The sequence below is a fragment of the Amphiprion ocellaris genome, chromosome 15, assembly GCF_022539595.1.
Source record: "Amphiprion ocellaris isolate individual 3 ecotype Okinawa chromosome 15, ASM2253959v1, whole genome shotgun sequence".
Taxonomy (NCBI): Eukaryota; Metazoa; Chordata; class Actinopteri; family Pomacentridae; genus Amphiprion; species Amphiprion ocellaris.
Genome location: NC_072780.1, coordinates 23,831,713 through 23,843,981, shown reverse-complemented (window position 1 = coordinate 23,843,981; position 12,269 = coordinate 23,831,713). Strand labels below are relative to the sequence as shown.

Genomic DNA, 12,269 nt, shown 5'->3' with positions numbered 1-12,269 from the left:
TATGGTAACAGGAAGCCAGTGAGTAGGTACATGGTTCCAAATTCAGATTCTACATAATCAAAAATGTATGATTTGACACCAAGATCATTCAAAACGGACAATTCTCTGCAATTTTATTGCAAAATGTAATATTTCTGTCTATTCAATGGCCACCATCTGGAAAAATGGCTGCCATCTTGAATTTTAGGTAGCTAATGGGTTTTATCAAAAGAGCAATCCCCAAGGAGTATGTGTGCCAATTTTGGTGGTTGTTTAAGGAAAAGAACAATTCTCCTGAAATTTATCTGCTCTACTAACAGCAGAATAGCCTGCACAACTCTATTGGTATCTGAAAACATATCAAAGAAAAACTTTAACACGGAAGTATATTATTGTTACATGTGTAAATACCAGATTAAGTGTTGTTTGTACTTAACTAATGAACAATAAGTTCAAATTTGGATTCAAAGCAGAAATTGAAATGTAAAGTTGAAATATAACTTATCAAAAAATTTGATACAGTCAAAAAATGTTAATGCTCAAACAAATACTTTTTACGTTGCTATATACATTGTATCTGCCACTGCTGGGGTAAAATCTGAAAATTAGTGAAATCTGCTGGTTTCACCCATGATGGGCCCTCATTCTTTACTGAAAAGCCTTTGAAACATCTTTAACTAAGCCAGAACATGACTCAAAGTAACAGGAAAAACTAACGGAATGAAAAGTGTTTAAAAATGAATCCAAAGATAATGCAGTAAGTCAATACTTGTAAGCAACCAAACATTGAAATGCGTGACATTATAGTGCAGATATGCAATATAGAATACATTCTATCAGGAATATACTATATATACATAAAAAGTTGACATATACACTATATTGCCAAAAATATTCGCTCACCTGCCTTGACTCGCATATGACCATAAGTGACATCCCATTCCTAATCCATAGGGTTCAATATGATGTCGGCCCACCCTTTGCAGCTATAACAGCTTCAACTCTTCTGGGAAGGCTGTCCTCAAGGTTTAGGAGTGTGTTTATGGGAATTTTTGACCATTCTTCCAGAGAAGCCTATCCCAGCTGACTCGGGCGAAGGCAGGGGACAGGTCGCCAGTCTGTCGCAGGGCTACATACAAAGACAAACAATCACTCACACATTCACACCTACGGGCAATTTAGAATGCTCAATTAACCTCAGCATATTTTTGGACTGTGGGAGGAAGCCGGAGTACCCGGAGAAAACCCACGCATGCACAGGGAGAACATGCAAACGCCATGCAGAAAGATCCCGGGAAAGCCGGGACGCGAACCAGGGATCTTCTCGCTGCAAGGCGAAAGTGCTAACCACTACACCACTGTGCAGCCCGGTGGTAGGATGCGATTAAAAAAATTAATCTCATTAATTACAGGCTTTGTAATTAATTAATCGCAATTAATTGTAGTTTTGTCAAATAGCAATATTTGGCACAATAAGTAAAGTTTTTCAGTTCAAATAAAATTGTGGTTGACAGTTGAATCAATGAATAGACATATGTGTATACAATTTAATTTTTTTTTTTAAAAAAGGAAAATGGGACATATAGAAAAAAATGATGTTGATGATTTAAAGCATGGATTTTGTTGTTTTTTTTCCACTGTATGGCACATAACATCAGCATAAGTAGTTCAAGGAGCTTCAGAAAGTTGAAAATCCACAGATTCATTCTGTTTTCATAGTTTCTGGGTCTGATAAATGGTGTAATTTTGATGGTTCTTTTTATAGGAATATAATTTTTTATCTATGTAATTTTTTTTATAAACTTAAAGTTTATAATTAAGTTATTAAAAGACAGATATTTTTGTTGTTTAAGTTATTCCTCCTCCAAGGAGGTGAAGCCTTGACAGAGTAAAAACTTAAACCACAAAAATGTTTGTTTCATTTCTATTTATCTGCATTTTTCATCTGTCTGCTACATTCACAGATTACTACAAAATCAAAGTGCAATTATAGCGATTTTATTCAACATTTTAAGACTTTTTGTAAACTCAAGCCCTGTCTAGAAAAATGGCCTATTATGGGATGGCTACACTGTTAGCCATTAGCATGACGTTGTGGCAAAGGAGGCCATCTGGGCTCCCGGACTATAAATGTGATTTGAAAGGAGTGCTTTCTTTTTTTAACCACCTAAGAATCTGCTGTATTGTGGATTGGCCAGAGTCAGCAAGGATGCTGCAAACACTAAACTTTATAATAGATTTAGAGTTGTACAAATATTGTCTCTTCACCCATAGCACTTACCAGAAACGTCACACTGCCTGAGTGCCCATTATTGGGGGATAACTTGTCAAGATTTGGGCAAGAATGAAGCCCTGGACCTCTTTCCCAACACTTAACTTCGTGTAGGTAGTGCAGTTTTGTAGTATAGAAGGTGCAATCAAAAAGTTCATAGTCTTGTTGTATAATTGCATTTCACAGTGCATTGTCATGATGAAGCCATCGCACCATATCCTAGGAGGTTTGCACCAAATGGTCACTATCCGATATCTCGAGATGTTACACCGAACTCAACCTTGACAGCCTGACTTGGGGGGCTGATTTGCAGTATGCAACCTTGTGAATGTTCTAGAATACGCCAAGCCTGTTCTTGGTGCATTCCTGACCTGGTGTGCCTTCTTCATTGTCAGAGGCAAAGACTACTGTTTACTCTCAACCCAACTCTCATCATAAATTATATTGATCCTTGATATGGAGACAGAGTTATACCATGCCTGTTGACAAAGATACTAAGAGAATTCATCACACTGCTTCCTCTCCGGTTTATTGTGAAATCACTAATGTGTACCTGGAAATGGTCACAAATATGCTCGGAACACTTGTCCCAATACTGATTGTGCAACATCATGCAGAATCCTGACTGACTGGAGTTACTGCTCACATTTATTGCATGAGCATGACTCTGTAAGTGCAGATCAGGAACAGACAGAACTTTAAAATTGCACATCATATCTGCCAAATGATCAGTACATGAAACTTGGACACACACACACACACACACACACACACACACACACACACACACACACACACACACACACACACACACACACACACACACACACACACACACACACACACACACACACACACACACACACACACACACACACACACACACACACACACACACACACACACACACATACACACACACAACAGATCAATGAGGGCAGGATTTGTGTGGTCTGTACTTTCGTTTGTTTAGGTGTCCATCAAGAGAGGAGTTCCCGCTCATAGAGACTGAACACAAGGCCCATCTGAGGAGACTTAAAGGTCAGGAGACAACTGTTAATGGTCCAATCACAGATTGATTTTTCTTATGCTGCTTTAGTTTTTCTTCAGTGATTACACTATCTCAGTCACAGTATAAACTTGGCACAGCATTTTCCTGTCATGAGTGTGAGATTTGAGAAAAATCAAAAGTAACAGCAATAAAACCAGCTGATAGTCAGACTCACTGAAACTTTATCAATTGAAGAAACATGTTGATTTCAAAGTAGCTTATAACATATGTCAGCATTTTTGTTTCAAACTGACGTGGTATTTCCCCATGAGTAGCTGTACCAATGAGCTAAACTATTTCATGACTATTTGACTCACTGAGCAAATGAGAGACGTGGAGGCCAATTCATAAGTCTGGGACTAGCCTATAATAAAAGTATATTTTAGGAGGATATCTAAATTTAAAGATGCCCAAATTCCCAAATATTCACCCATCACTGTTTTTTAAACAAAATAAAAAATCCATGATAGGTACTGTTTGGGAACCCAACAAACACCAATGTAGGCTTCTCTCTGAAATGCTTTAAAGTCTTGACCAGAACATGTAAAATGCCCTGAGATTACTTATATTATTGTCATATAGTCTATAGTTATGATTTGGGGCTACAAATTAAGCTGAACTGAATTTAAGTAACTGAATAAAAACTTCCTCAAACTTCCACATGGTGGAACTAAAGATGTGGTAAAAGTGAATGAAAAGTAATTTCCCCTTGGGTATCAATAAAGTATTTCTGTTTCCGATTTGATTCTGAAAAGGAGAATTTTGCCTTTATGATTGTGTTTTTGAACTTTTGTGTTACCCCAAATATTCAGTCAATCAATCAATTAGACTTTATTTATATAGTACTTTTTATTTGAAAAAATGGAACACAAAGTGCTTTACAGAAAACAGAAATAAAAATGTAATAAAACAGTACAAACAACCCTCTCATCATCATCAGGAGACACACCAATATACATGGGGCTCATCCACAGAGCAGAGTCAGTGTAAACTTCTGTAGCTTTGCTGGGTGAGTATCGTCATGGGTGGAGACAGTTTTTTTTGTGAATGGAGACAGGTGTTGTTGTTTCAGTAAGTGATGCTGTGTGTGTGGCCTGTCTATTCAGTGTTTAGTGGAGAATTGCGCACTCTGGTTGTTAGGAGGCAGTGTGTGTGGTGAGTGTTTTTCTAGAGTTTATAAGCAGCTTTTTGGTAAATAAAAGTAATTCTGTGAATTTTAATTCTGTAGAGTTCTTTCCCTGTTAGGCTTCAGAGCCGATGCCCTTGGAGTCTGCTGTGGGGTTTGGTAGTGTGGTGAGAAAGTGGTTTGGAGCAGTAGTCTCAGGGGCACGTCGGTGGCTGCAGGTGGGGTCATCGATCCTCGGCTGCTTCGCTGGGCCTGCAGGAGTTTAGTGTGTACATATCCACCACAAGTACCACCTGAAGACTAGGGGGGAGTCCAGTTAGGTTCTTTTGAGGCAGTTATAGGGATGGAGCCACAGTGACAATTCAGCTGTTTGAGCTGCAGAGGTTTTGCTGTTAGAGAACACTTGTGTTAGTCAGGTTTGTATCAGTTTGGTTGTTTGGTCTGTTTTGAATCACAGCTTTGGTTGAGGAATTTTTGAGAGCTCCGTCAGAGGAGTTACTGGAGCGCTGTTCATGGAGCAGCTAGTAAAAATCACAGAATATTTCAGAATGGATGTTGGTGATAAAAGATTAAAAGAAAACATGTAACACATCTTGAAAGAAAAGTGAAAGAAAGTGAAGCTGATGAGATTACTATTGTTACAAGTTAAACCTAACAAATCACTATCATAAAAGACTTGAACTGGAGAAGCGCAGACTAAGTCTGAGTTCTGCTAGTGTCGTGGGTCAGATCCCTGGGGGTTTGTCTGGTCCTTCACAATCGTTTGATGTGTCCACTAGTCTGTGTTTGGTTTCTCAGTTTTGTGAACATGATCCTGATATGTTTTTTTTTTTCTGTTTGAACGTGTGGCTGAGACCAGTGGCTGGTCTGATGCTGAGAGGATGTTCCTGCAGTGTGGTCTGACAGGTAAGGCTCAGGAGGTGTATTGTGCTTTCAGTATGGAGGACAGTAAGAGCTACGCTTCCGTCAAAGCTACAGTATAAAAAATTCATGAGTTAGTCCCTGAGGGCTACAGGCAGAGATTTAGATCCTGGGAGAAGTCTGGTCGCCAGACTCACATGGAGTTTGCCAGAGAGCCGACTACTCATTTCAATCGGTGGTGTTCTTCACTGAATGTTCATACATACGACACTCTGTGGGAGTTAATAATCCTGGAGCAGTTTAAAGACTCAGTTCCTCCTCACATTGCCGTCTATATTCATGAAATTAAGGTTAAGACAGCGGAGGAAGCAGCGACTCTAGCCGATGACTATGTGTTAACACATCATGGTGATTGTGACTTTTAGAACTCAGGATAGTGATGAATATCACTCAGCAGGTAAGAATAGAATGGACAGGTCTGTGTGGAGTCAGGTACAGGTTGATCAGAGTAAAATCTGTAACTACTGTAGAGGCAGAGGACACTGGAGAGTTGAATGTCCGTAATGAATGTAATTCTGGAAGTGGACAGGTGAAGCCTGTTGCGCTCGCTGCTCCTGGCAGGAGGTTAGCTGGTGTCCTCTCTCCTGGAGTCAACTCTCCAAGAGTAAAGGGGAAATCTGGAGAAAACTACGGTAGGTTACAGTCTTGATTTCTCACCCTTTCTGTCTGATGGTTGTGTGTCACTGGTAGGTAGTGAGAATAAGATACCTGTAAAAATCCTGAGGGATACTGGAGCATGCCGCTCATTGATTGTGAGCTCTGTGCTGCTGTTCTCTCAGCCCACTGCTACTGGTGATAATGTTCTGATGCAGGGAATGGGTTTAGATGTGTTGCCTATTCCATCACATAAACTGTAGATTGACTGTGTGTACTGACGACATGTTATGACCAGCGTGGACATCTGGGGGAATTGTAAGGTGTACTGTTGCATCTTGGCCTGGGTTGAAGAGAGTTGTGTCTCTGTTTGTTAGAGCTAAGAGGAGCCAAGCCCTCCTCTCCTCAGAGTAGAAAGAAGGGCTCGTATGACTCTAAAGCTGAGGTTCATCAGTTTGTCAGTTTGTTTAAACCTATTCCCGGCAGCATCAGTCCTGTGAAAGAGGGGAAAGGGTGCAGACTGTGCAAGCTGGTACATGAGTATTGGCCATAGATGTATCTGTTTTTTTACAGTCCTACAGTTTGGTTGTTCACCACATTTTTTAATGGTCAGAAAATATGGTGGCTGGTGTTTTGTCCAGAGCCCTGGTTTGTGGGGTTGGGCTCGTTAGATCTATGCAGAGTCTTCCTGGTCCCTGTTTGTTTCACCTCCTAATCTCTTAAAGTGCTTCTCCAGCTACTGGGGGTTGCTGGGTGCAGGATGGAGATGGTGGGTTGCCTGGGGGGTCTGCGTTGGATTGGTGAGTATGTTGGCCTGGACACTGATTACTTAAAGTAGACTATAATCTTTAAGTATATGGGTTTGTAGAAGTAAGGGGATTTGGGATGTGCAAAGAGTATTTGGGAAAGTGGTGAGCAATTATCACAGCAAGAGATTGTGTTGTGTACTGCTGATGCGTGCTGTCTGAGATTTCCAGGGGAAGCCTCATCTTTAAGGGGGAGTGTGTGATGGCCCTCCACTGGGACACCAGGTGTGCCTGTTCTGGAGTCGAGGGTCGCCGCCTAATTTAGCCACACTTGTGCACCAGTGTCTCAGCTGCACTTAATCTCCCTCCCTTGCATTCCCAGGCTCTCTCTGACAGCAGCTGCTCCCTGTGGGAGCTCCAGCAGCATGTTTTTTGGGTTTTCCGTTTGTGGTCTGTAGTGCACCTTTTGGATTATTTTGTTATACAAAAAAATCATTTTCAGTCACCACACTGTGATTGTCTCCCTGTTCTGTTGCAGCCTCTGAGCCAAGCTGTAACAGTGCCATCAGCAAAACTATAGAAACTGATACAATGTCTCCTGATGACATTTCCAAGGGGTAACAATTACAGATTAAAAAATGTAGGACTTAAAATTGAACCCTTAGGAACAGCATATTTCATTTTCTAACTCTTAGATGAGCAATCCTCTGTGCTTGCTAAAAATTCTGTCAGTGAGATAAGATTTGAGCCGATTTAAAAACAGAACCAGAGAAGCCAATCAGACTGTGAAGTCTGTCTAAAAGAACAGAGTGGTCTACAGTGTCAAAGGCAGAACCTAAGTCCAGTTATACAAAAACAGATGGTTTATTCATATCCATATTGGACCTCAGGTCATTTACAATCTGGACTACTGCTGTCCCTGTACTGTGATTTGTTTTGAAAACCCGATTAACACTGATAAAAACACATTTTTCTAAAATTTTACTAAGAATGGGAGATGAGACACTGACTTGTAGGTATCGAGTATGGATGGATCAAAATGATTTCTCTTCAGGACTAGTTCATGGGCTGACACGTCAAAAGAATTCATCTAATAGTCTCTATTTTACTGCTGAAGTTGGTACAGTGTACCAACTGTAAAAATAAAAATATTGGCTTTCCCTGGTGAGCAATATACACAGTAATGTTGTGTGCATGATTTTGTGCATGTCTTTCTTATAGTTCTGATTGTGATGGATCTCAAAACATAGCAAGGACACTTTTTTCTCCAGATCCCTCTTCTTTTTGTGTCATTACATTCAAAATTTATGCTCAAATGAAAACATTTCCAATTTGCATTGTTGTGTTTTCATGTCAGTTATTTCATGTCACCTAACTTTACAAAATTAGCTTGTAACTTCTGAATGTCTGACAGAAAAGTGCTCAAGGTAGATTGAAACTTCAGCACTGCAGCAACAACACTTACTTTTCAAGTAGTAGTCTCAGGTAGGGATGGAACTAGCTAAAATATTTATTGCTTATGTGTGTTGGGAGCATTTTCAGTGTAGTGTGTTGCATCTACTTAATGTAGGTGTATTAGGAGGATGTTTCTAGTTCAGTAGGCAAAATTTGTAGTCCTTTGTCATGTTACATTTGGGTTAGACACATAATTGATTAAGTCTCACCCACCACCCACAGCTGACCTCCAGCAGAAGGACCAGGAAATGCTGGAGCTCTTGCAGGAGAGAGTGACTTTATTCTGTGAGCTTGCAGAGGTGACCTGCGGTCAGGAGGGCCTACAGCCTCCCATCACTCGTTACTTGTTCAGGGCAGACACACCACAAGCTCCCCGCGCAGAAAAACTCCTACTGGATGCCACAGCTGAGGGTAATTCTCCAAGTTTAATGTCAGTTAAAAATCATTATTTTTCTGGTTTACAGTAAAGGTAGATAATGTAGTCTTACAGCTCTACCAGGACAGGGCAAAGCATCATATTCCATTTGGTAGTTTGGATATTACTTAATTTCTAGTTAGAAGTAGTAGTATATAGACCTATTTATGAAAAGAAAAAGAAAAATACAGTCTACTCAGCTATGGACAATATAACACAGAATTTTTGCATTATTGATATTATGTGAATGACAACCCAAACAACTGGCACAAAAGCAATATTGGGCAATATATAAGAATAATGTTTTTTCCATTATTATTTATACTCAAAATGTTAAGAACCCTATACTTTGTGCACACTTTATTGTATCAAAAAAGTGAACATTTCTGAAAAAAACAGGCATGTTTTTTGCATATTGCAAAAAGAAAATTCAAAAATCATGTTTTCACTTTCATTAACGGTTATTGATGAGCAAAAATTTTATTTTGATTAATTTAAATATAATCTATACTGCAATAAAGTGTACAGAGAAAGTGAAGGGTGTGAAAGCTTTCTCAAACAACTGAACAGTTAATAAAGAAATGACTTATAAGTAAGTAAGTTATACAGTTGTGTGTGCATGTGTGTGTTTCCACAGTGGACAGGTTAAGTGACCTTCTTCTGGGCTCCAGCTTGGACATCCCTATTTTGTGCCATCACAACCATATGGAGGTGGTAGAAACCAGTGAGTCACTCAGTCAACAAGCTAGATCAAGACCCATCATCCCTATCAGTGACACAAAAGTATATCAACAACATACCCAAGTAAAAATATTTTAGATGAACACAAATGGTACACAAAACAGATAAGATCTAGTGATTAATACACAAAATACAAGCTTAGCTATACACAGATACAATCAGCATGGTGAGCTGTAAGATGCTACATTAATTAAGGTTTCCTTCATATCACAACATGGAAGACCAGGTTCATTAACTTTAAAACTGAGCAGTACAACAGGAGGTGGGCATAATGGACAGGTTTTGATACAGTTGAAGTATTCCAATACAACATTGAGCTTTGCCACCCAATGGACTTATAAATCTAATGGTCAACTTTAAATAGTTGACCGAAAAAAGGCAGTTGTCAGTCTAGTGTGATTTCACACTTCACTTATCATGAAGTTCAAACTCAGACAAACAAAGCAAGACGTAACCATAACTCTCACACGTGCGCAAACAGGTGTAGGACCCAAGGATGCACAACTTGTCACTGAGGTAAAAGGCCAAACAATTTATTGTCCAATAAAGCACAATAATCAGGCAGAAGTATCCAAGATGCATAGACAAACAGTAGTCAACACAGGGAAGATTCAAGAGCTCACACTAAGCACTAGGAATTACAAGGTCCAGGTCGTTATTGAAAATGAGAATCACTACTCAGCTACCTTACCTGGTTAAATAAAGCTTAAATAAATAAATATACAAGGAAGACTGGAGGCACAAGACACACTAGGAGGGACATAAGAAAAGGGATGAGTATATACACACTACACACTGAGGCAGGGGAGACAATGACACAGGTGGAGTACATTAGGGCGGGGCAGGTCATCAGGTGGGCAAGCGGACAAATACCAAGAAACATCCACTGACCTGAAACAAAACAGAGGAAAAACGGACACAAAACAGAATAAAACAGGAAAACGAAAACAAGACCAAAGAGCAGGATCCTTCCTGCTCTTTGGTCTTGTTTTGATTTGATTTGATTTTTTTTGATTATGACAGTTCTGGGTGGAGAATATTTCTAGCAGAAACCTACATTCTCGCCTCAGAACTGTAGCCCTCCAGGCCACCATGTACTGGTGACCACAACCTCACCGGTGGACTGTCAGTAGCTTCCTGACCATGTAAACAATCAGTGAGGCAGGGTGACAGAGACGAAGGAGTGGATGGCACCAGTGGGCCTTGCTTTGTTGGCTTGACACGGCTGACATGAAATGTGGGGTGGACTCTCATGGGCCTGGGGAGTTTTAGCTTTGCAGCTACAAGGTAAATGTCCTTTTACGCAGACAAAATGAGGAGTCAATTTACATGGCTCTATATAGAGGGGGAGGTCCCTGGCGGTCAACCACACCTATTTGCCCACATTTTATTGGGGGCAATGGTCCAGTGGCGGTCGGCTGCTTGCTTGTAACAAGTCGAACTTTGTAGGAGGATCTCCCAAGTGCAGGTCCAGGTGCACCTGTTGCAACAAGCTAGAGCCTGGGCGGAACAGACCTCAACAGGGCAGGGTGTTGTGGGCATATTTCACCCAGATGAGCTGCTTATTTCAGGAGGTGGGGTCAAGGAAAGCTTGGCAGCGGAGGCCAGTCTCCAACTTCAGGTTTAACCTCAAAGTCTGTCTGTAGGATTAGGGATGAAACCTGATGGAAAGGCTCACTGACAGCCCCAACAGTGAGCAGAATGCATTCCAAAACCTGCAGATGAACTGGGGGCCCTGGTCCGACACTACATATCTCAGGAGCCCATGCAGTCTGAACACATTAGAGAGCATCACTTGTGCCAACTCCTTGGCTGAGGGCAGTTTTGGCAGTGGGATGATGTGCACCATCTTGGAAAAGCGGTCAACCGCGATACGACCGTTGGTGTTGCCTGGGTCCTCAGAGAGACTGGTAACATCCAGTCCAGGCTGATGTCTGACCAGAGACGATGAGGAACTGGAAGAGACTGGAGGTTGGGAGATGTTATTCTGGGCACATACTGGACGCATACTGGACTTGCCATCATGCCCCTCCTTTTCCGTAGATGGCCACCAGAAATGCTGCTGGATGGTGAACATAGCCCAGTGGATGACCTGAGAATGAAGATTCAGAGGGACAAAGCCACTGGGGATGTTAAGCACTCCCTTCCTCTCACTCTCCTCCCTGAGTCTAACCAGATGATAGGCACTTCTCTGGTGTAGTTTGGTGAAAATCTTTGCACCCTGCAAATGTTTAAATACAGAAGAGTTTAGAGCAGAGGTCTCCAACAGGTAGTTCGCGAGCCCTCAATAAGTAGCTCGCCAAGCAAATTGAAAATGTAAAAAAAAAAATAAAGAAAACGAAAGAAAATACAAAGAACTGATGCGAACTCTGTCTGCTTACTACAACTCTATGCCTATCCAACCTCCCCTCCCCCACTCGACAAAGAATATCAACCAGTCAAGTTCGTGTTTACCACTCCGTTACCTGCCCTAATGACGATTAGCTAAGTCGGTGGCTATTGTTTTCGAACCGAACTTGAACGGAGTTATCATTACAAATAGGGATTTTATTTTACCGCTTGTGTACTGTTTGGAGATAAAAAAAAATGAATGAACCGGGTCCATCGAAAAAAAAACAGGAGGCCTACCATTTCCATCAAGAGTGGGAGACGGACTATTTCTTCACAAGTGTGAAAGACAGGTGTGTGTGCTTGATTTGCGGGACCAATGTTGTAGTCGGGAAGAAAAGCAATGTGGAGCGGCACTTCACCACAATTCACAAGAAGTTTCACCGCGATTTTCCATCTGGCAGCAGCCTGCGGTCAGCTAAGGTGAGCGATTTGAAAGCGGGATTGCAACGACAGCAATTCTTGTTTATAAAACCAGCGAAGAAAGCTGAGGCTGTGACCGAAGCATCATTCAAAGTGGCCCATCATCTAGCAAAGCATAAAAAACCTTTTACAGGTGGAAGCTTTGTTCAGGATGCAAT

At 41.0% G+C, this 12,269-nt stretch overlaps 1 protein-coding gene across 2 annotated transcripts in view; it reads left to right on the top strand.

Annotated features, from left to right (window-relative positions):
- The window catches only part of LOC111587924 (rho guanine nucleotide exchange factor 2-like), a 68,445-nt gene that overhangs the window by 44,627 nt on the left and 11,549 nt on the right, over positions 1–12,269 (top strand). For both annotated transcript variants that reach the window (XM_055017946.1, XM_055017945.1), the window contains exons 15-17: positions 3,225–3,292; positions 8,367–8,555; positions 9,197–9,283. In XM_055017946.1, coding sequence (XP_054873921.1) covers positions 3,225–3,292; positions 8,367–8,555; positions 9,197–9,283 — 344 coding nt within the window. The remainder of the gene's footprint in view (positions 1–3,224; positions 3,293–8,366; positions 8,556–9,196; positions 9,284–12,269) is intronic.